This window comes from Sorex fumeus, unplaced genomic scaffold (assembly GCF_029834395.1).
Source record: "Sorex fumeus unplaced genomic scaffold, SorFum_2.1 ptg000218l, whole genome shotgun sequence".
In the NCBI taxonomy this organism is placed as follows: Eukaryota; Metazoa; Chordata; class Mammalia; order Eulipotyphla; family Soricidae; genus Sorex; species Sorex fumeus.
In genome coordinates, this window is record NW_026606275.1 from 1,884,468 (window position 1) to 1,908,421 (window position 23,954).

Sequence of the window (23,954 nt, forward strand, 5' to 3'; positions counted from 1 at the left end):
TCTCAGGGCCTGGGGTGGGGTGTGAGTCTCCCCGCGCCCCTCAACGGCCCGAGCAAACGTCCTGACATCTCTGAGTCAAATGCAACTGCAGAATGTGTTAGTGTCAAAAGCAGTTTTATTATATAGCGGTCACACAGGACGCCTTTCTGTCTACAAAGGAAAAGGCCCCCGCGACCACGCTCAGCCGGGAGGCGACTTTCTCTAGGTACAAGCGACTTCAAAGGGAAGTAAAGTGACTGATTCCCCAGCAGGGAAGCCCAGGGAGGGAGAACAGAGTGGGTTAGAAACCCAGGGAAGAGTCTCATGGCTCCTGACAAAGTGCTCTTCTGCCCTTCAGAATAAACAGCATTTTGGCCTTAGAAATAAATACCTCTGGAGGGAGTGACCTTGTTCCCCCAAACGCCTAACCCTCTCTCTGTGGACAGAGGAAAAGCTTCTCTGTTCGACTCCATAAAGTAAACATTCTGCTTGCTTTAAAAATTACTGGTAGATACGCCTGCAGTGAAAGTCTCATTCCCGTAAGAGGAAATTTTGGGAAAAAAAATCTTTTGCTTTCATTTTGCCTGTCACTGTCCTCCCGTTGTTCATCGATTTGCTCGAGCGGGCCCAGTAACGTCTCCATCGTGAGACTTGTTGTTACTGTGTTTGGCGTATCGAATACGCCACGGGGAGCTTGCCAGGCTTTGCCTAGGTTTCATGTGTATGTACATACATATATGTATATATATATAAATTTGGAACGCTTATGACAGTTTAAAATATGTACCTGCTTCAGCGGGCGTGGGGGGGAGCCCGACTTAAAGGCTGTTTCTTCTAGTTTATTCTTTACCAAACCTCAAGTGTACCAAGCCCGGAAGTGCTTCGTTCCAGCCACCGGGACCGTCCGCCAGAGCGCAGGTGAGTCCCCTACAAACTTGGAGCTGGAAGGATCTGGAAGGTGGGGGCCAGCCAGTGTTTGCGCTGAGGCTTAAACGGGGCCATGGGCCTTTCCCTTGTGAAAATGGGGAAGGCTTCTTGGGGGCAGGCCCTGTCTGGGGGTGCCGCACCCCACCCCCCTAAGCCTCATGGAGCCTTGAGGGGCCCGAGAGTTTCCCTCAGAGTTGGGGCGTGTCTGGTGAGTGCACGGAGCCCCCGAGTCCCACACGGGTCGGGCTCAAGGAAGCGAAGCTCGTGGGTTGAGACGGGACCCCGGGCTCGTTCGCGGGGACCCCGCAGGTCTTGTGATTGACCCGGGTCCACACCCACACGGCCGGCTCCCTCAGACCAGAGGAAAGAGCAGAGACGCCGTCCTGGGCATCGAGGTTAGCCCCTCACAGCCGGGTCTAGTCCAGGACCCAAACGGTGACGGGACCCACCGACCCAGCTGCGTGGGCCTGGCTGGGTTCTGCCCTGGAGGCCGCACCCGGGGAACCTGCGTTTGGGCCGAGCGATGGGCGTTTGGAGGAAGAGCTTTCCTTCCATCAAAAGCCAGGCAAGGAACCGCACCGGATGGGGACTCGGGGAAGACGGTGGCTCTGGGGACGGTCTGTGTCCCGTTCATGATGCCTTGGAAAAATTCCTGGGGGGACCCTCAAGGGACAAAGGTGCTGGTGACCCCAGGCCATTGCTGCTCCTGGAAAGTCCCTCTGCCTGGACGCAGGTGAGCGCTTTATCTCGAGGGCGGGGGGCGCGGGGCCGTGAGGCGTTAGCGTGAAGCCCCATCCCGGAGAGGCCCGTTAACAGATTAATCGCCATATATTAATACGTTTCCAGGCACAAATGATTTATAAACAGAGGAATTAGTTCCCGCTGGCACGGACAGGCTTGCGTGCAGTCTGTGCTGTAGAGCTCGAGGGTCTGCGAGGCGGTTCCGGGAGGCCCCTCCTGAGCCCTTTACTGGACCTTCCTGGCACGGACCCCGTTGGCAGAGCTGGGAAACGCCGGGGAAAACCCATTCGCTTCCTTTCCCGCCGGCGGCTCGGCCCTGTCTGTCTTCATCGGCTTTTTTCGGTATGTCTGTCGGGCGAGACACCAGGGGAAGAGAGGACTGGGTTCTGTGCCTGCCCTTCTCTCGGGCAGTGCAGCCCAGCGGGCCGATGCGTCTTGTTTATTTTTTGCTTTTCTTTTTGGTGGGGGAGGGCCACACTCGACGAAGCTCAGGGGTGACTCCTGGCTCTGCACTCAGGAATCACTCCTGGCAGTGCTCCGGGGCCCATATGGGATGTTGGGAATCGAATCTGGGTCAGCCGTGTGCAAGGCAAACTTATCAGCTGTGCTATTGCTCCAGCCCCGTCTTGTCTATTCTAGGCTGGGGCTCCGAGCACTGTGTGGAGCCGGACCCAGAGTCCATTACAAAGCAAGACTCTCAGCCCGATGCAATTGCCCCGGCCACTGAGAATTCTTTTTTTTCTTTTTGGGGTCACACCCGGCAATGCTCAGGGGTTCCTCCTGGCTCTGCACTCAGGAATTATTCCTGGTGCTACTCAGGGGACCACATGGGATGCTGGGAATCGAACCCGGGTTGGCCGCATGTAAGGCAAACACCCTCCCCGCTGTGCTATCGCTCCAGCCCCAGGCCACTGAGAATTCTCGTTTGTAATCTGCCCCTTCCTGTTTATTATGAAACCACACCCCTCTATGCTCACGTCGGTTCTGGGGACCCACACAGCATTCGCCTCTCCGGGGGCATCTGCCCACCCACCCCCCTGTGATCCGCGGCAGAACTGGACAGCGCGGGCGCCAGGAGCTAGCCCGCACACCCCTGCCTTCCTGGGGCCTTGCACGATGCCCACGGTGTGATCACTCTGCCCTGCCTCTCTGGGGCCCCCCGAATGCGGCGACGCCCCGTGGGTCCCCGGCCACTCACCTGAACGTAGAAGTTCAGGAAGAGGATGACGAGGGTGAGCATGTAGGAGGACTGGAAGATGAGGCACCCAAAAGGGAAGCCACAGGGCCTGACCACGGCGCTCAGCGTGTGGGTGATGGTCAGGAGGAACTGCACCTGCGGCGGATGCGAGTGAGGGGCCCGGCGCGTCTTGGGGAAGGGGGTGAGGGGGCAGCTGTGGGCCTTCTGGGTTTGGGTCGGGGGGGGCAGAGGGGGTGCCGGGGACAGAGGTCGCGGCCCGGCTTCATTCGGAGCCCGGGGGCGGCGGGCATACCAGCTGCGCCTGCGTGAGGTACCGCTTCCACCACAGGTACTGGTGCATGGACGGGAACACGGACAGGCCATAGTAGGAGTACATGAGCACGTGGATGAAGCTGTTGAGGGTGGGCCCGAAGAAGCCTGCGGAGACAGCGGCTGAGCGCGGCCACGCCGCAGAGCCTCCCCGGCCCCCCTGAGGGCCAGCTCAGCTCTGGCGGCGGGAACCGCCTCTGCGGGGAAGGGGAGGAAGCGGCTGGAGGTGGACGGGGGGGGGGGGGGGGGGGGGGGGGGGGGGAGCCCCCAGCAGAGGGCGGCTGGACTCACTCTGGCCGCAGGGGATCCAGTTGAGCACACACCACCAGATGTTGAACATGGAGGCGTGGTGGTACACGTGCAGGAACGTGACCTGGCTGCTCTTCTTCCGCAGGACGAAGAAGATGGTGTCCAGGAACTCCACCGACTTGGAGAAGTAGTACCACCACAGCACCCGGGCCACCTGGGGGGGGGGACAGGAGGGAGGGGGTCGCTGCCGGCTCCCCCGCCTCCAGCAGAGTCCCTGATACTCCTGCCGTGAGCCACCCACGGCCTTCGACAGCCCCGAGAAGCAATTCCAGCACTGTTCTTCCTAAAACGCTAGTTCCTGTATTTTTTTTTTTTTTTTTTTTGCTTTTTGTGTCACACCCAGCTTCGCTCAGGGCTGCCTCCTGGCTCTGCACTCAGGAATCACTCCTGGCAGTGCTGGGGATGGGGATGCCAGGGATCAAACCCAGGTCAGCCGCATGCAAGGCAAACGCCCTCCCCGCTGTGCTAACGCTCTGGCCCCCATTCCTCTATTTTCGCACCAATGCTGCCGTGTAATATTCGATGAGCACTAAGATACCAGTATCTCAATAAACACGGTGTAAAGTGCTAGCTAAGATGGATCTGAGTTGGTGTGGCCAGTCAAAATGCCAGGGCTTGAATCCAGCTCAGTGCAAGTACTTGGCCCCCAGTACTCTCTCTCCAGCCCCCAAATGCTGTGATTTAAAGCCCCTTGTGGGAGCGATAGCACAGCGGGGAGGGCATTTGCCTTGTACCCGGACGACCTGGGTTCAATTCCCAGCATCCCATTTGGTCCCCCGAGCACCGCCAGGAGTGATTCCTGAGTGCCTGAGCCAGGAGTAACCCTTGAGCATTGCCGGGTGTGACCCAAAAAGCAAAAAAGCAAAGAAATAATAATAAAAGCCCCTTGTAATGATTCTCTCTGGGAGCATCTGTTCATTTTATCTTGCTAGTGTTGAGGGGGAAAGGCAGGCTGGGCCCCCCTCAGCCACGCAGGGGTCCCGCCCGCGTCCCCGGGGACTCACCCGGATGTCGCCCTCGCCCGCGCTGTTCAGGTTCTGACACTGTAGGTTGTAGCCCGCGGCCCACGTCGAGAGAATGAGCTGCAGAGAGACGGGGGGTGGGGGCAGTTCAGCTGGGCAGGGCAAGGCTGGACGTCCCCCCCCACATACTGACCGGCATCGGCCGGGGACCGGGGCCGGACACCGTCGTGGCCGAGGGCTCAGGACATGCTGTCCTTGGGGCTGACGCTAGAGGCGCAGGTCACAGGCCTGCGATGCTCACGCCTGGCTTGGCGCTCAGCTCACTGCCTTCGTGAAGGTCCACTTTAAAATGTCCATGTAAAATGGCACCACTGAAAAACGTCCATGTACCGTCTATGGGCTGGAGCGATGGCACAGCGGGGAGGGTGTTTGCCTTCCACACAGCTGACCCGGGTTTGATTCCTCCATCCCTCTCGGAGAGCCCAACAAGTTACCGACAGTATCCCACCCACATGGCAGAGCCTGGCAAGCTCCCCATGACATACGCAATATGCCAAACAGTAAGAACAAGTTTCAAAATGGAGACGTTACTGGTGCCCACTCGAGCAAATCGATGAACAATGGGAGGACAGTGCTACCATGCTACCCTTCTATAGATGGCTGGTGGGGACACAAGAAACCTAGCCTGGGGGCTGGAGTGATAGCATAGCGGGTAGGGCATTTGCCTTGCACGCAGCCAACATGACCGACACAGGTTCGATTCCCAACACCCCATATGGTCCCCTGAGCACCGCCAGGAGCTATTCCTGAGTGCATGAGCCAGGAGTAACCCCTGAGCATCGCCGGGTGTGACCCAAAAAGCAAAAAAAAAAAAAAGAAACCTAGCCTGGATTTTCCTAAGACATCACGCCAGAAAATCCACTGTGACCAGATTAGAATTAGGCTGTAAAACAAAACATTTCCAAGCACCTATATTCCATGGGCAAAAGGTGGAACTTCTTACCCAAGAACAACTTAGGAACAAATATTCTGAAGCATTCTGAACAAGATTTTGTTAGAAACTCCCACTATCAAATGCCTTTTTTCCTAGAAGGACCCTTCGCAAATCATTAGACTCCCAGCTCCGGACTCAAGGTGAGGAAGTGCACAGGAAGGTCCCTCAGACAGGAAAATGAACCGGCAAGCGGGGAGGGCTGAGTCCACAGAAAGGGCAGCGACAAGAGCCAGGCGCGTGTGTGGGGTCCCAGGTGCAGGAAGGAAGCACCAAGTCCAAGGGCCCAAGTCCAAGCCTAGAGCCTGTCCTGGAAAACAAACCACTTACCCCAAATAAAACTGTTTTCAACAGAAATCTCTTTTTTTTGGGGGGGGGGCACTGGAGCAATAGCACAGCGGGGAGGGCGTTTGCCTTGCACGAGGCTGACCTGGGTTCAATTCCCAGCATCCTGTATGGTCCCCTGAGCACTGCCAGGAGTGATTCCTGAGTGTATGAGCCAGGAGTAACCCCTGTGCATCGCCGGGTATGACCCAAAAAGCACACACACAGAAAAAAAAAGAAAAAAAAAATTTTTGAAAGAGGGCCATTATATATTTATTTTGATAGCACGGGCTGGAGCGATTGCACAGCAGGTAGGGCCTTGCATGTGGCCGGCATGGCCGACCCGAGTTCGATTCCTCCGTGCCTCTCGGAGAACCCAGCAAGCTGCCGAGAGTATCTTGCCCGCACAGCAAAGCCTGGCAAGCTCCCCGTGACGTATTCGATCTGCCAAACATAGTAACAAGTCTCACAATGTTACTGGGCCTGCTTGAGCGAATTGGTGAACAACGGGAGGACAGTGACAGTGACAGCTTTTTAGATCACACCCAGCGATGCTCAGGAATTACTCCTGGCGGTACTCGGGGAACCCTATGGGATGCTTGGGAATCGAACCCGGGTCGGCCGCGTGCAAGGCAAACGCCCTCCCAGCTGTCCTACTGCTCAGGCCCTCAGAAATATTTTTAAATATGAGTTCTAGGGAATTGCGGCTATGAGAAACCGCTGTCAACAATATTATAAACCACAGAATCCCAATTAAAACTTTTGTAAAAACTATATTAATTTTAGGGGCTGGAGAGTTAATATAGCGAGTAGGGCGCTTCTCTGCAGCCAGCCTGGGTTTGCCCCCTGGGCACAACCAGGTGTGGCCCCCAAACCTATATATATATATTGTGCAATTAAGTTGTGCACATAATTATATAAAATATATTTAATATAATTATTTTCATATATTTCATAATATAAGAACTGAAAAATGCAGTATCTGAACATTTTAATTCTCAGATTCTCAAGCCATTTTCTCTATTGTATTTGTGCGATTATAATAAATTTCTTCCCCTGCGCTAAACACCAAGCCTGCTCGGATCAAGGCTGAGCATCCTCCACCCAGTTCCTCCATCTTCCAGGGGTCACACCCACCAACTGGCCCCCTGGCGCCGTGGAATCCCATCAGTGGCCAAGACCCAGAGACTATAAAACCCAGCTCCCGGAAGTGACATCTTATTATCTCATTCTCACTTTGGACAACCTGACAGGCTACCGAATGTAACCTGCCCACACGGCAGAGTCTGGCAAACTCCCCGTGGCGCACCAAATATGCCAAATACCAGTAACAATGAAGGGTCTCATTTTCCTAACCCTGAAAGAGCCTCGAATGTGGCACTTTTTAAAATCTCAGGGCAAGGACGAGAAGGAGACGTTACTGGTGCCTGCTTGAGGCAATCTATGAACAACAGGATGGCCAAGATCATGATCGAGCTAAACACACTCCCCCCAGCTCCGCCTACCCCCTTCCCTCCCACTTCTCTGCACCTCTGTGCGAGGCAACTGGCAGAGGCAGGTCTCGAGCTCCTTGAACCCGGTTCCCCTCACTCCCAGTGCTCAAGGCCTTCAGGAGCCAGGTATGGCTCCCCACCTCATCCTGTGCACGGGGACTTTGCACACGCCCCAGGTCTGCCGCGCCTACCCCGCTGGCTCTGCTCACTCCCAGCTCAAACATCACCTCCTCCGAGAAGCCCTCCCACGAGGTATGCTCCAGCCTCTGTGGGGCGCTCGGGGCTGACAAGGCAGAGCAACTCAGGGCCCCTCTGCTGAATGTTGACCCGCCCGCCTGAGCTGGGGTGACAAGTCAGCAGGTGACAACAGGCAGATGCCCAAAGGCCAACCTGGCCTGAGCAGCAGAGGAGGCTGACAGAGAACAGAGAGAGAGAGAGACAGAGAGAGAGAGACAGAGAGAAGGAGGGAGAGAGAGAGAGAGAGGGAGGGAGTAGGAGGGAGAGGAAGAGAGAGGAGGAGAGACTGAGAGAGAAACAGGGAGAGGGAGAAGGAGAAGAGAGAGAGAGACAGAGAGAGGGAGAGACAGAGAGAGAGGGAGGGAGAGAGAGACAGAGAAAGAGAGCAGGAGAGAGAGACAGAGACAGAGAGAGGGAGGGAGTGGGAGGGAGAAAAAGAGAGAGGAGAGGGAGAGAGGGAGAGATGGGGAAAGAGAGACAGAGAGATGGAGAGACAGAGAGACAGGGAGAGGGAGGGAGACACACAGGGAGACAGAGACAGACAGAGAGAAAGAGCAAGGGACAGGGACGGAGAGGAAGGAGGGAGGGAGAGAGGGGTGGGGGGGAGCGTGCCTGGCACCGTATGAGATGCCCCCACGACCCCCTCCCCCCAAGGCCGGCCGATTCCTGCCGGGTCAGCGCCGAGCCTGATTCCGCAGTGACCACAGGGCCCGTGACCTTGTAGCCCTCCGCAGCGTGGGGGGACGGGAGGGACCATCGTGAATGAGTCCGGGAAACCCTGGGGAGCCACTGGCCGTGCTAGGGTCAGCGCAGGCGTGGGCAGGATGGAGCGGAGGCAGCTTCACATCCGGTCACCGAGCTTGCGGGGTGGGGGGCTGCGGGGGCCACGAGGGTCGCGGGCACTGACGCGGCTCGGACGCTTGACTCCCACGCAGGGGCCGAGGGAGCCGCCACTCACCTCCACCAGCATGTACGCCGAGAGCAGCGTGACCCCGAGGTTGTAGACGGTGAGGGTCCCCCGGAGGGAGTACGCCGGCCGCGTCCTCATGTAGCGGCTGCCCAGCCAGATGGCCAGCAGGTAGAGCACGGTGAGGCTGAAGGTGGGCAGGTAGGAGTCCAGCAGGAACCAGCCTCGCACCCGGGCATCTGCAGGGCGGGAGGAGCGGGCGCCTGACTCCCGGCCCAGCGCGCCGGCCTGTGGGGGCCCAGTCAGCGGCCAGGCCACGAGGCCACGGGTGTTGGGGACAGGTGAGTGAGGGCCCAGTCAGCGGCCAGGCCACAGGGCCACGGTGTCGGGGAACACGTGAGGGGGCGGGGCTGCAGCCCAGACACGCCTGACAAGAGTCGGAGCCTGGAGGGTCGCCTTCACCTGAGCCACAGACACAGCAGGGGCCTGCAGCACCGACCCGGCAAACCCTGGGCCTGGGGTTCCTAAAGTCACAGATGGACGGGCAGGTCGCCTGTGGGGTGCGGTGACCCACCTGAAACAGACGGCCAAGGAGACAGTGGCGCGGGGGTCTACTCCAAGGGCTGAAGTGCCCGCCCCACCCCAGCCCCTGCCCAGCCCCTGGGAACCTGCCGGGTGTGAGCAACATGGAACACGCCATGTCCCGGCGGCTCTCAGCTGTGGGGTCGTGGGCGAGGGGCCTCGGGGGGAGGGGGCCGTGGGGTCCTGGGTTGGCCACCCCTTCCGGGAGGGGTTCCTCAGACCCAGAGCCTGGGGCCCGCCTTGGGGCTCCCACCCTCGGGGGTGTCTCTCACGGACACAGACTCCGGGGGGCACCTCCCAACCCGGCAGACGGGGCCTGTCTGGGAGGAGAGGGCCTGAGCGTCTGTCTCTGTCTGTCTGTCTGTCTGTCGGGGAGGGTCTGTCTGGAAGGACGGACAGCACCGGAAGACCGGGCACACACAGCAGGGGGGACCCCCACAGCTGCAGGACCAGCCCCAGAGACAGGGCCGGGCCGTCCTGCCACGGTGAGTGGGGGGTCCCCGAGCGTGGTCACAGGGCAGCCTGCTCAGGGACCCTGCAGCGTGACCCGTGACGGGCTCGTCCCAAGGGTGCTCCCGCCGGGAGCTCGCTCACCTCGAGGCCCGAACATGTACTCCAGGAAGGCGTTGAGGTCGTCGTCGAAGGCCTTCAGAGCCTCCTGTGCAGGGAAGGGCAGGGGTCAGGGTGCTGGGAACCGCGGGACAAGGCGGGTCCGAGGAACAATCTGCCTTTCATGACTCGGGCACAAGGCGGCCTGGAAAACCGCCCGGAAGCGCCTCATTCCTTCCCCGCCAGTGTTGGGGGCAACCGCGGGCCAGGCAGCTCCCACGACTGAGTCCCAGTGAGGGGTGTCAGCGAGGGGTGTGCGCAGACCCACGGGCCAGCCCCGAGGGTGAGAAGCCGCTGCCAGGGCGGCCCGAGGCTCCGCCTAAGGCTTTTTCTTTATTTTAAATTTTGATCAGGAAATGAAGCCCTGGGCTGTTGTCCCTACGCCTTTAGGCTGTTTTCCAAGCGTTGCCGTGATTAGTACTACCAGTACCTTAGTAGGCACCTGGTTCCACCAGATCAATCACTACCACTTAAACCCACTTGGGGGGATCGTGGTGGGGGGTGAGGGGGTGGCGGAAGAAGCTTCAGGGTTAAAGTGACCTGCTCGGGTCAGGAGAGTGCAGGAGTGCAGTAGCTTTGGTGCTTGCCTCACGTGCAAGGTTATCAAACCTTGGCATCGGACCCTCACACCCCAGGTGGTCCTCTGAGCCCCTCCAAGAGTGAACCCTGAGTGCAAAACCAGGAGTGAGCCCTGAGCACAGAGGCGGGAGTGAGCCCCGAGCTAGGTGTGATCTCTGAGCACCGAACCAGGAGTCAGTCCTGAGCACTGAGCTGGGAATAAGCCCTGAGCACTGAGTTGGGAGTCAGGCCTGAGCACAGAGCTGGGAGTGAGCCCTGAGCTAGGTGTGATCCCTGAGCACCGAACCAGGAGTCAGTCCTGAGCACTGAGCTGGGAATGAGCCCTGAGCACGGAGCCAGGAGTCAGCCCTGAGCGTGGAGCTGGAGTCAGCCCTGAGCACAGAGCCGGGAGTCAGCCCTAAGCACAGAGCCGGGAGTGAGCCCTGAGCACAGAGCCGGGAGTGAGCCCTGAGCACAGAGCCGGGAGTGAGCCCTGAGCACAGAGCCAGGAGTCAGCCCTAAACACAGAGCCGGGAGTGAGCCCTGAGCACAGAGTTAGCAGTGTCCAGGGAAAACCCAGGGGACTGCCTGGAAGTGGAAGTGACCACGGCAGAGCAGCCTGCCCGCTTGGGGCCTGGCAGTACAGAGCAGGCCGGTGTGGAAAAGCACAGCCTGGGTCCAGGGAAGGCCCACAGGGAGAGTCCAGGGTGGTCCACACAGGCCAGGACCAGAGAGAGTTCTAGACTAGAAAGCCTCCCCTCTTCCCCATGCTGTGGGGAGGGACCGGCCACCTCCTGGAGGAGGGACTGTGGCGACCCCACAGGGTGACTCGGTAACCAGCACCCCGGCATCTACTCAGAGCAGGTTCCTCCTGCCCCCGCCATGGACCCAGCACCACCCAGCGGGAAGCTGGTCCGCACTCCCGCAGGAGACGGTCACCACCGACACACGTCCCCGCGCTGTGGAAAGCCAGTGACTTGGTTTTGTTTTTCAGGCACACCCAGCAGTGCTCAGGGCTGACTCCTGGCTCTGTGCTCAGGGGCCCTGTGTGGTGCTGGGGGCTGAGCCCAAGTCAACCACGTGCAGGGCAAACGCCCTTCCCCTCCCCCCCCATCCCTTACTGTCTCTGGCTCCCGGAGTCAATGATTTTTTATTTATTTATTTATTTTTGCTTTTTGGGTCACACCCGGCGATGCACAGGAGTTACTCCTGGTTCATGCACTCAGGAATCACTCCTGGCAGTGCTCGGGGGACCATATGGGATGCTGGGAATCGAACCCGGGTCGGCCGCGTGCAAGGCAAACGCCCTACCCGCTGTGCTATTGCTCCAGCCCCACTGGAGTCAATGATTTTTAAAAGTGGTAAAAACTGAAACTCAAACATGAAAGCTTGTAACTATATTGCATACTGATTCAATAACAATTTAAAAAAAAAGTGGTGAAAACTCCGGCGAGGGAGGCTGCCGCAGTGGGACCCGCCAGCCCCCTCGCAGAGCCCGGGCGGCCCGGGGAATCAGCGGCCAAGGACATTCCACGCATTGCCAATTACTGGCCAAGCGTGAGGGAGAAACCCACTTTCTGCGCTACAAGACACGTGGGAAGGACTCATTGTCCAGGAAAAGAAAAAGCAAATCAACAGGCCGCGAGTTGTGGTGAGAAAGAGTAGCGGGAGGTCCCAGCCGAGACTGACCAGGCGGAGAGGCCGTCAGGAGCCCCAGGGACCAGAGCCCTCGCCCGGACCCCATGTCCAGTCAGTAGGCAGGGACACTCGGGGGGAAATAGCCGGCACCAGCTCAAGCCATCCAAATAAAGTCAGATAGAACGGAGGGCCAAGGGGCTGGAGAGAGCACAGCGGGGAGGGCGTTTGCCTGGCACCCGGCCACCCTGGGCTCAATCCCGGCACCTCAGACAGTCCCCTGAGCACCACTAGGAGTGACTCCCAAGTGCAGAGCCAGGAGTAACCCCTGAACACCACTAGATATGGTCCAAAAAGGATATGTAGCACTGTCCTCCCGTTGTTCTTCGATTTGCTCCCGCGGGCCCAGTAACGTCTCCATCGTGAGACTTGTTGTGACTGTGTTTGGCATCTCGAATACGTCACGGGGAGCTTGCCAGGCTTTGCCATGCGGGCGAGATACTCTCGGGAGCTTGCCGGGCTCTTCTCCGAGAGGGGCAGAGGAATTGAACCCGGGTCGACCAGGCCAGTTGCGCGCAACGCAAATGCCCTATGTCTGTGCTATTTCTCCACCATGTTCCAAAAAGGGAAAATATAATAAAACAAGAGCTGGCGCAATAGCACAGCGGGTAGAGCATTTGCCTTGCATGTGGCCAACCCGGGTTCGATTCCTCCATCCCTCTGGGAGAGCCCAGCAAACTACTGCGAGTATCCCGCCCCCACGGCAGAGCCTGGCAAGCTAGCACCCTGTGGCCTATTCGATATGCCAAACACAGTCACAAGAAGTCTCCAATGGAGATGTTACTGGTGCCCGCTCGAGCAAATCAAGGAAGAAAGGAAGGACGGTGGACAGATGGTGCATAATAAAATAAAACAGCCAAAGACCAGAAAGAAAACGTCCAGGAAAATCTAAGGATAGCAGCCCGTCTCCTAAATAACGAACGGTCTCGGGGTCCGGGACACGGGACGGGGGGAGGGCGCCTGCCTTGCAGTATGGCCAGCTGCAGCTCGAACCCCAGACTGCAGAGGGTCCCTCAAGCCAAGGATAAGCCCTGGCACCCCCAAAGCAAACAAAAGCCCTTGAATGGACTCAGACTCGCCAATAAAAAGACCGAGTGGCTAGATGGATTTCAGAAGGGTGGGTCTGGAGAGGGACCCAGCGAGTTCAGGGCTCGCCGTGCGTGCAACTGACCCGGGTTCGAGTCCTGGGAATGCACACACGGCTTGGCGCTTTCAGCTGTGAGCGAATGAGTCAGCCCTGTGCTCCTGGGGACGGGCCACTGAGGACCTTCCTTCCCCTCTGACGACTCTCCGGGCCCCGGCCTGCCTCGCACGCAGAGAGTGAGGACGGACAGGGCGGGCTTGGAGGGCGGCTGCAGCCGAGGCACCGTCTACACCAGCGCTACAGAGAGACAGCGGGTCCCCAACGGACAGACGGACAAGCCCCGGTTCCCGGCAAGGCTCCGGATGGTGCCAACCCTGCCAGGAATGAATGCCTGCCCCCCCACCACCGATGTCCACCTGTGCCGCCCTCCTGCCCACGGCAGCTCAGAGTGGGACAGCCAAGACGCGGCACGGTCCATGGCTAGAGAAGTCGTGCCCATTCCACACGGGGGACACGCGGGTCCCACGCAAGAGGCTGCTGCCTGCACGGAACCAGCATATTGGGGGAGGAAGACACTGATCTGGGACAGAGACATGGACAGTGACCACTGACTGACTCACAGCAGGGGGAGGAGATAGGATGGAGGGGGGACACGGGCATGGGACTCCAGCCATCTGCCTGCTGACACCATAAACCTTAACACGACTGTGCACTGCAGCATGGTCCTCCTGTTTGTCATCGATTTGCTCGAGCAGGCACCAGTAACGTCTCCATTGTGAGACTTGCTGTGACTGTGTTTGGCATATCGAATATATCACGGGTAGCTTGCCAGGCTTTGCCATGCGGGCGAGATACTCTCGGTAGCTTGCCGGGCTCTCCAAGAGGAATCGAACTCGGGTCGGCCGCGTGCAAGGCAAATGCCCTACCCGCTGTGCTATCGCTTGAAACACTACTATAATCATATTAATTAAACTCTAGTTTTAAAAAGTAAAAGTAGATGGGGCTGGAGCGATAGCACAGCGGGTAGGGCATTTGCCTTGCACACGGTCGACCCGGGTTCGATTCCCAGCATCCCATATGGTTGCCTGAGCACCGCCAGGAGTATCTCCTAAGTGCAGAGCCAGGAGGAACCCCTGTGCATCGCCGGGTGTGACCCAAAAAGAAAGCAAACAAACAAACAAAAACTTTAAAAATAAATAAAAAGTAAAAGCCCCCTCCAGGGGCTGCAGCCCACAGGCTAGGCGCCTCCCCCCTCCTCCTTCCCTGCCCCCACCCAGGCTGCGCAACCCAGGGGTCCTCGGACCGAGCCAATCAGAAGCGTAGACGCCCTTGAAGGCTGGGCCCGTGCCTGGCACATTCCCCCACCCCCACCCCGACAGCTGGTGACGGGGACCCAACACGCCTCGAGTGAGAGCTCCCGGGGGATGGACGTGGGGCGCCCCCTCCGGCCAGAGCCGCCACGGAGCCGGCGCATTCAGGACACCCTGGCGCGGGCCCAGCTTCCGAACGGGCCGGGAAGAATAAAGCCCTTTCACGGGGCACAATGGCGTGGAGAGATTCTGCTCGTATGTGCCCTGGTTATCAAGTGCGAACAGAGCCCGGCCGCCTGGGGCGAGGACGGAACAAAGGCGCTTTAATGCTCCTGGGGAAACGGCTCCCTCCAGCTCTAAGTAACAATCAGGGCTACATTGTTGCTCCCTAATCCTGAAGCGGCTCCCGCCACGGCCCTAGAGCAGCGCCGAGTGTTCCAGGGTCCGCTACTTCGGCCCCAGCCCCAGCCCCGGGCTGCCTGCGGGTTCCTCCGCTCAGCCCTCCTCCGCTGTTGTGTGAAGTCTCGTCCACGCGGGGAAAGATCTTCTCTTTGCCACAGAGCCAACTGGGCACTGGCACAGAGAAGAAGCCCAAGGCGGACGGCGTGGGGCTCCGTGGCTGGCCAGAGAGTGGGAGGATACGGGGTGGCCTCACCTGCAAGGTGACTCGGTGTAGACCGTTGAATCGCCTCACACAGCATCATCTTTGGTTTTGTGTGTGTGTGTGTGTGTGTGTGTGTGTGTGTTTAATTCATTTTGCTTTTTGGGTCACACCCAATAATGCTAGGGGTCACTCCTGGCTCTGCACTCAGGAATGACTCCTGGCGGTGCTCGGGGGATCCTATGGGATGCTGGGAATCGAACCCGGGTCGTCTGCGTGCAAGGCAAACGCCTTCCCCGCTGTGCTATCGCTCCGGCCCCGTCTTCTGTTCTGTTTGGTTTGGGTTCGTACCCGGCGATGCCCAGGGCTTACCCCTGGCTCTGCACTCGGGACTCACACCTGGCAGCCCCAGGGGACAACCTGAGGGTCCCAGAGATGGACCCCAGGTTGGCCACGTGCAAGGCAAGTGCCCGGCCCATTGTGGTGTCCAACAAGGCCATTCGTCTTGGACATTCGGCGGCAGCACAGACAGGTGGGCCTGGACGAGTGACCACGCGAGCTGGCGCAGGGAGCGGGGGACCGTCCAGCCCACGGGTGAGCAGGAGGCAGAACACCCTCTCGAGGGCAGACACAGCATGAGGCTCACCCAGAGCGCGGCCGAGCGTGGGCCAGGAAGCCAGGCCTCGAGCCCAGCTCACAGCCACGGCCCGTCCCCACCTGGGGACTCTGACGGGCACGCTGCCTCTCCGGCCCTTCTTGGCGGGGCCTGCCAAGGGTCACTGGGGGGCAGGTCCACTTCCGGCCAACCAGCTGGGGCGGGTGGGACCCTGCCATGCTGGGGACCACCAGCGCCCCCCAGCCCAGACCCACGGCCGCCAGGAGACCCTTGAGTCCTCCTCCACCTCCGGAGGAAACACTGGCCATCACCTGAGGGTGAGAGTGTTAATCAGCTTCGGAAACCGACCAAGCCCAGGTCACCCAGAGCACAGCCAGCTCCGTCTCAGGGACAGGCTCAGGACTGACTCCTGGCTCAGTGCTCAGGGCTCACTCCCGGCTCTGTGCTCAGGGCTGATTCTGGCTCTGTGCTCAGGGCACACTCCCAGCTCTGTGCTTAGGGCTGACTCCTGGCTCTGTGCTCAGGGCTAACTCCTGGCTCAGTGCTCAGGGCTCACTCCCGGCTCTGTGCTCAGGGCTCACTCCCAGCTCTGTGCTCAGGGCTGACTCCTGGCTCAGTGCTCAGGGCTGACTCCCGGCTCTGTGCTCAGGGCTGACTCCTGGCTCTGTGCTCAGGGCTCACTCCCAGCTCACTACTCAGGGCTGATTCCCAGCTCTGTGCTCAGGGCTCACTCCTAATTCTGTGCTCAGGACTTACTCTTGACTCTGCTCAGGGTCACTCCCGGCTCTGTGCTCAGGGCTCACTGCTGCTGGTCCTTCTGCACTAACGCTCCAAGCGCCACACCCCCTCCTCACTAGGGTGACTTCTCAGGTGCCTGGGGGGACTGTCCTTGCCCCTCGGGAGTGACTCAGCGGCTGAACAGAGGAAAAGGTGACCCCGTGCGACACTGCCCAGCCCGCAGCCCTATCGATCCCGATGACTCCGGCTCTTCAGTTCCCAGCCCCCTTCCTGGCCAGGACCCACTTCTGACAAGATACGGGCGCGGAAGCGAAGAAAACGTGCTTGGGGGCAACCGGCCCTGGACACAGAAGGGCACTGGGAAGGAGCTCTGGTCCTCGCCGCCACCAGACCAGCCCAGGCCCAGCAGGAGGGCGCTGACTGCAGACGCTGCCGACCCGGGTTCGATCCCCCAAACACAGGCTCCCCTGAGCTCTGCCAGGAGCGATCTCTGAGCACAGAGCCACGAGCCAGCCCTGAGTATTGCCACGCGTGGCCCTCCCACTCCTCCACGACTTAAAAAAATTTAGAATTTCTGAAGTTCTCGAAAGAGAGAAAAAGCTCACTCCTGCACACATCTGTGTACACGGGAAGCGGCAGCTGTCTGGCCACGCTGTGGGCGGACACGAGAAGCCCTGACCCCACTCTGGCCTGAGACAGAGGAAAGAAGACGATGCCCTCCTCGGGCAAGAGAGAGACTGAGAGCGAAGGACAGGACATGGGCCGGCCAGCAAGGGGACAGGGACGGGGACGTGGGCTGGCCAGCAAGGGGACAGGGACAGGGACGTGGGCTGGCCAGCAAGGGGACAGGGCCGGCCAGCGAGGGGACAGGGACAAGGATGTGGGCCAGCCAGTGAGGGGACAGGGATGGCCAGCGAGGGACAGGACTGGCCAGCGAGGGGACAGGGCTGGGGACGTGGGTCAGCCAGCGAGGGGCAGCAGAGTGGCTGCAACTCCCAGCGCGCCTGCCCAGCGATGGGCCCTGCCTTCCCTCCCGCGTGTGGCCCTGCAGGGCCTGGGCGGGGTGAGGCCGGGGTGGCCCAGGCCCCTGCAGCTGGCAGGGTGGCTGGTGGCTCACATCAGCAGGACCCGTTTGTCCAAAAGAACCGAAATGGCCTGATTCGAGCCGGGAGTCGCGGGCACCTTCTGATCTCTCCTTTAAAGGCTCGGTTAATCTTTAATCTCACCCCGCAGCTTAACGGTCAATAAACTCTCTGACCCGACCAAGAAAATAATAACAATCGGCTCCCCCCACCAGGTACGGTCTCACCTGCGGGGCCCCGGGGTCCTACTCGCCCACTTCCCCACCACTGGGGGAGCGACTCAGTCAGGGCCCGGGTGGCTACAGGACTCGGGAGAAACCCAGGGGCGACCCGCACCCCTGAGCAACGGCGTCCGAACAGTGCGGGCTCTGCTCCTCTCTGGGGACGGCGCCTGTCTCGCTCGCAGCCCACCCGGGGCTCCATCTCCAGCCCCAGGCAGGGGCCCCCAAGCACCGCAGGGAGCGACCCCTCAGCACTTCCGGGGTGGCCCCCAAACAAGGCAAACAAGACGCGTGTCTTCGGGGTGACCCCCCTGCTGAACTGCGCAGAGCGACAGGCACCACAGCAGCTTCCAGCATCCTGTGGTCGCCACTGTTTCTCCTGCCAGAGCCCTGGGCAGGTCCACGGCCCGGCACCTGCAGGCCGGCAGCACCTCTGTTCCTCTGCAGACGGGGCCGGGCGGGTTGAGGCGCTGGCCTTGCACGTGGCTGACCCGGGCTCAGTCCTGGGTACCCCAGGGTCCACAGAGCCCTGCCATGAGTGACCCCTGAGCACTGTCCAGTGTGGCTCAGAAACAAAAGAATGAAACAGAAAAACAGAAAGGACAGGGAAGAAAGCCTTGAACCCCGCAAGGTGTGCACCCCCCAAAAGAAAACAATTAAAAAGGACCCTAGGGACAGAGGGAGAGGACATTCTTTTTTTTTTTTTAAACAAAAAGTATCCTTTGGCTATGTATCGAACATGTTTAATGCAGATGTGATGCTTATCCTTATTGCTCTGGGAAAGAATTCTGATCCGTCTCCTTTGTAAGGACAGAGTGAAACGCCACTTCCTCAAAAGAAGAGAGTGTTTTCCTGGCTTCTGGGTCAGGAGACGTAGCTGGGCAGTAGAGGGGACATTTGGGGCTGGCCTGATATAGAACAGCGGGTAAGGTGCTTGCCCTGCACGGGGCTGACACAGGTCCGACTCCCAGCATCCCATATGGTCACCAAGAGTGACTCCTGAGTGCAGAGCCAGGAGTCACCCTGAGCATACTGTGCTCAAAACCAAAACCTAAACCAAAACAGAAAAAGAAAAGGAAAGAAGAAAGGAGAAAAAAGGACGAAGAAGGAGGAAGAAGGAGGAGGGGGAGGAAGAAGAAGAAGGAGGAGGAGGAGGAAGTGGTGGTGGTAGTAGTATTTGGGAAGCAGAAGGAGGAGCAGGAGGAGGAGGAGGAGGAGGAGGAGGAGGAGGAGGAAAAGGAGGCGATGGTAGCAGTATTTGGGAAGCAGAAGCTTCGGCACGGGCAGCCCCCTCTAGGATGTGCGCTGAGGTCGATCATTTATGCTCTTAGAAGCGGTTTCTCCCCTTGGCAAGTCAGTCTATTGACACAGGACTAGCCTCCCTCCAAACTGTTTTGCAAGGACTCCACCGAGATAAGGGTGTGAACTGCAGAGCCAAACATCGGCCGATCTAACTAGAGGCCGTGGCAACCCTCGCAGAAAGAGCCGCTTTTCAGCCCCGGGGGGGGGCGTTGGGCTCCGAGAAGCCGGGCTGCCGCTCACTTTGCTTCAGGGGCTGGCCGGGTCCCGTCACGGAAGAGGCACGCAGACCCTCGCCAAGGGAGGGAGAGAGGGCGGGCGGGATGCGCCCACCGTGATCTCCCGCCCCTCCCAAGCCGTGTCTCTTGGGGCCCCGCTGGTGGAGAGACCCCCCCAAGAGAACAGGCTGTGGAGGAACTGCGCCCGCTGAGTGGAGGGACCCATGCGTGCTCGGGTCGAGGCCCAGGTGCACGCAGATAAGCGGCCGGCAGAGCCCGGGCAGGTGCGCTCGGGAACCTTCTGGCCCCGTCTCGCCGGGCGCTCGGGAGAGGAAAAGGCAAAGTCCGGGAACCCCACAACCGCTCCAGGCCAACCCACAGACGGAAGGCGCAGGACCGAGCGGCGAGCCCCACACGCACACGCACATGCTCACACACGCACAGGCACACACACAGACATGCACATGCAGACACACACGCACACACACACACACACACACACACATGCACACACACGCACAGGCACACACACAGACATGCACATGCAGACATATGCAGACACACACATGCAGACACACACACACACACACATGCACACACGCTTCGCTGTGCTGGGATGCGTGTAGATAGCAGGGACGGAGCAAACGAGACCCGTGCCCTGGAGGAGGGGCTGCAGGGCGCAGGCCAGGGAGGAAAGGCTGCGGGTGAGAGGGGGCACCAGGACAGGAGCCATGAGGCAGTCTGGAGCACTGGGCCAGGAGTCAGCCCTGTGCACTGCTAGGTGTGGCCCCCTGAGGAATGAAAGGCCGGGACAGGCAGGGCCTGTGGGGGGTGGGAGAGACAGACGCACGTTTCTCCGAGGGCCCAGAGTGTTGGTGCCGCAGGTGGAAGACCCAGTTCCCGGTTCCGGCGGTGCGGGCAGGCTCAGGCGTGGCCCAGGCGGGGTGGGCAGCCACTTGCTCTCTCTCTGGCTTTGGGGACACAGCCCTTCCCGAGGGTGCCCCTGGTGCTGCTCGGGGCCCTGTGAGGCGCCAGGGATCAAGCCCCGGTGCAGGACCAACACCTGGACCCTGTCCCCTCTCTCCGGCCCGACAAGCCCCTGGACGTGGCGCCCCCGCCCTGCGCTCCAGCTGCCACTGCCGCCTCCCAGGGCAGCAGAGGGCGGCGATGTCCTCCCTGCTGGCCAAGGAGGTGGCCGCGGCCGTGGCCAGCATGGAGGGGCACTGCCCTCTGGAAAGGGAGACAGCCCCAAATACACCCTCATCGAACCACCATCGCTTCCCTCCCCCGCGGCCCTTCCCGCCCGACCCCCCCCTCGCCATTTTTCTTTCTTTCAGTTCGAGGACCCTGGAGGGCTCGGGGGACCATCTGGGTGCCTGGGATTCAGCCCACACCCTCCCCGCTTTGCTACTCCACCCTTCCAGGGGCTGCTTCTGCCTGTGGTCAGGCTTACACCATGAGCCTCTGCGTTCAGGGCTCCAACCCCGGGTCTCCGGTATGTGGAGCAAATGGACCAACACCTGGGCGGCGCCCCTGGCCCTGCCCTCTGCTGGACAGCAGGTCACGGGGGGGGGGGGTGTCTTCACGGCCCTGGGGACTCTGGATGAAGGAGAGAAAGCCCAGAGCATCCGGGACACAGAGACCAGCTGGGTCGGGACCCACACTGCGCAGGCTGCGTTCTCGGGGTGGGAACGCAGGGGCAGGGGGGCTCCGAAACCCACGGGCACTGGGCCCCTTGGTGAGAGGCCCTGCCCAGGAGGATGGGCACTCAAGACACGCTGGGAAACAAGAGCACAAAGGAGGGCAGCAGGGGGGGCCGGTGGGCACAGCACGGCCGGCAGGCGGGAGAGTGGACAGCGGGCAGGGGTCCGGGGGGCTATTTCCAAGTCCAAACGCGAGATTACGCGAGGCACAGTATGAAAGAAAAAAGACCCGAGTGCACCTCGGTTTCAGACACAGGAGCCCCACGCGCTGGTGGAATTACTGGCGGGCCAGGGGCTGAGGCGGGGCTGTAACGTGAGCGCCCCGTCCTGCTCGGGGTGTCCAGCCCAGCGGAGAAGGGGGGCGGGTTAGGGAGGCGCTGCCCAGGCTCCGGCCCCCCCGCCACAGCCCGCTGGATCTCCGAGCTTCCACCCCGACACCGCGCCTGTCCAACACGGTCAGCGTGGGCATCTTCCGATGAGCTGTGATTGGGGGCGGGGAGACGCAGCGGGGGCAGGGCGCTTGCCTTGCACCCATGGGGTCCCCCCAGCCCAACCAGGAGTCATCGCTGAGCACTGAGCCAGGAGTAAGCCCTGAGCACCGCCGGAGAGCACTCCCCTCTCCCACAGATGAAAGACTGACTGCCTTTTCATTTTGCAGCGTAACTAGAGGGATCGCATACAGGCTAGTCGCCACTGCCGCTGCCCCCAATCACAGCCCATTGGAAGATGTTGGCTCAGGGGCTCAGGCATGGCACACACGGTCCGGGACCCGTCTGCCGTCCACCACGACCAGCCTCCACTTGGACCGTGTGTGCCGTGCCTGAGCCTCTGAGCCAACATCACCTCCTCCTCCCGAGAGAGGACAGCGGCCTGTGGGCCAAGGGCAGGGAGATAAGGGCTGGCGCTGGGCAGAGCCCTCCACACGGAAAGGCTCGGAGAACCTCCGAGTGGCCGAGGTGGCCTTGAGGCCCCGTCCCTCCCCGTCAGACCAGAGCTTCGCGCATGTCAGGTGGGCCGGGCCAGGTGTTCCCGACCACACCTGCCCTTCGCCGCTCATGCCCCACACTTGTTGGGGGAGGGAGGGAGGGAGGGCACGGCTGACCGTCCCACAGACACAAAGGGCCCCCCTGTTTTCTGATCAGACCTGGGGACGTCATGAGGATCCCCTTCCCCTGTGTGGGACACGCCTGGAAGACCCTGTAAAGCACAGGGGCCTCCTGGCCTGGCGTTAAAGTGGCCGTCAGGGATCTGGGTCATTCAACGAAGTGTCCACTCAGCCACGACCCCCGGGCTTAGGGATCTGACAGCTCAGAGCCTGGTGGGCTGTGTCCTGGAGCACATCAAGACCCTGAAGGCTGTTCTCAGACTCAGGACCCCGGGACATTAGGTGGGAGCACCACCACGCGAGGGAGAAGACTGGCAACACCAGAGAAGCCCTGGGCATCGCTGCATGTGGTGTGTCCCACAGTATGCACCACATACGTGCGCACACTTAAAGAAACACAGAACACTAGTAACCTTAAAAAAGGGGGGGGGGAGGCTGGAGCGATAGCACAGAGGGTAGGGCGTTTGCCTTATATACAGCCGACCCGGGTTCGATTCCCATAGGGTCCCCAGAGCACCGCCAGGAGTAATTCCTGATTGCAAAGCCAGGAGTAGCCCCTGTGCATCGCCGGGTGTGACCCAAAAAGCAAAAAGGAAAAAAAAAGAAAAGAAAAGAAAAGAAAAGAAAAGAAAAATGTCTCCGAGGGCTGGAGATGGTGGGCAGTACAGCAGATGGGCACAGGCTCCATCCCTGCACCCCGAGTGGTTCCCAAACCCCGCCGGAGTGACCCCTGAACACAGAGCCAGGAGTAAGCCCTGAGCACTGCCAGGTGTGGCCCCCCAAACTAAAATTAACGTGGGTACAACTTTTTAAAAATCCACTCGTCCAAATCAAGGGGTCTTTCTTGTGCTCTGGTTATGATTCTGAAAATAAATCGACCATTTAACCCACTCTAGGACCCATCTGAGGAGACCCCAGGCAGGAGACCCCTTAGCCGGCCTCCCCACACGATGTCCAGACACAATTCTGGTTAAGTTGCTGGTGCATTTTGTTCCCAGTGACAAACACCCACTCCCCCGGGCCGCACGGTACAAATCCGAAATTTGTGCCACAAAGTGGACATGTCGTTGGCTGTCTGAGCAGCCGAGTCACAGGGGCTGAGCTGGCCGCAGACCCGGGAGGCAGCTCTGGGGGTCAGCCCCTTCCCATGGCCAGCCGTGGCTCCTGCCTGGGGCGGACACAGACTGACTCTAGGGCATCTGCAGAAATGCCTCTTTGGTTTGGGGGCTACACCCGGCTGTGCTCAGGGAGCACTCCAGCTGAGGCTTAGGGGACCACTCGGGTGTCGGGACTGAACCCAGGTCAGCCGTGTGCCGGGGAGTGCCTTCGCCCCTGTGAGCTGACCAGCGCTGGGCTCCGGGCTGGACATGGCGTCTCAGCCCCTGGGGCTCATCCTCTCCGCCCGAGTCCGCTCTCCAGCACCCAGGCGCCCGCCTGAGTTTGTTCTCCTACTCATCACAACTCACAATCATTTGGGACAAAGGTCAGCCCGAGGAAGCGGTCCGGCCTAACGGATGCTCCGGGCACCCGGGCCCAGGGTGGACCGGCACAGATGGCGCCCGGGGCCCGGGTGCAGGGTCCTCCCGCTGCCCCGCAGACTCCCGGGCTGGGGGCGGTGCGGGTCCCGCCCGCGCCTCGCAGCGCCCCCCGGGCGGAGTCTGCAGCCCGACCGCGCTCGCCGTGCCGGCTCCTTAATTATTGAGCGCCGAGTCCTGCCAGCAGAGTGGCGGCCCCTCCGGACAGCGCAGAGGGACAGCGCTGCGTCCGCGGAAACTCGCCGGCGGGACGGGCGCGCGGGGCGCGGGCAGGTGCGGGCCGGGCGGCCCGAGGCCACGTGCGGCCGCATTGTCCTGCGCCGCTTTGTCCCGCCGCGGCCGGGCCCCGACGCGGGCACCTGCGCCCCGCGCGCCGCGGACCGGGGCAGCGCCCTGGGCATCGCCGCGGCGCGGGCTGGACCCCGGGGCCCGCCCTTCCCGGGAGCCCCCTCCCCGCCGCCCCCTGCAGCCGCGGCCAGCGCGGAGCCCGCGCGGCGGCCGGTTCACGCACCATGTCCGCGGGCGATGCTGTCCGGCCGGCCGGCGCCTCCGTCCCTCCGGGGCAGCTCTGGTCCGCGCGCTGCTGTCCGGCCGGGGCCGCCGGGCCCCGCCCCCCTCAAG

General features: G+C 60.7%; 1 protein-coding gene across 1 annotated transcript; it reads right to left on the reverse strand.

The window, feature by feature from the left end:
- Positions 1 to 1,741: 1,741 nt before the first annotated feature.
- Positions 1,742 to 23,941, reverse strand: ELOVL2 (ELOVL fatty acid elongase 2). The gene is made up of 8 exons (XM_056108536.1): positions 23,845 to 23,941; positions 9,554 to 9,617; positions 8,429 to 8,616; positions 4,468 to 4,545; positions 3,446 to 3,617; positions 3,138 to 3,262; positions 2,846 to 2,980; positions 1,742 to 1,995 (listed from the first exon to the last, which is right to left on the reverse strand). Exons 1-8 carry the CDS (start codon positions 23,845 to 23,847, stop codon positions 1,873 to 1,875), a joined length of 888 nt encoding a protein of 295 aa, XP_055964511.1. The 5' UTR covers positions 23,848 to 23,941; the 3' UTR covers positions 1,742 to 1,872.
- Positions 23,942 to 23,954: the final 13 nt, after the last annotated feature.

Excerpts from the sequence above, each read along its gene's own strand:
- ELOVL2 (XM_056108536.1), bottom strand. Across the intron at positions 8,617-9,553 it reads GTACATGTTCGGGCCTCGAG|ATGCCCGGGTGCGAGGCTGG; the intron begins GTGAGCGAGCTC and ends CCCGCCCTGCAG. Across the intron at positions 2,981-3,137 it reads ACCTCACGCAGGCGCAGCTG|GTGCAGTTCCTCCTGACCAT; the intron begins GTATGCCCGCCG and ends CATCCGCCGCAG.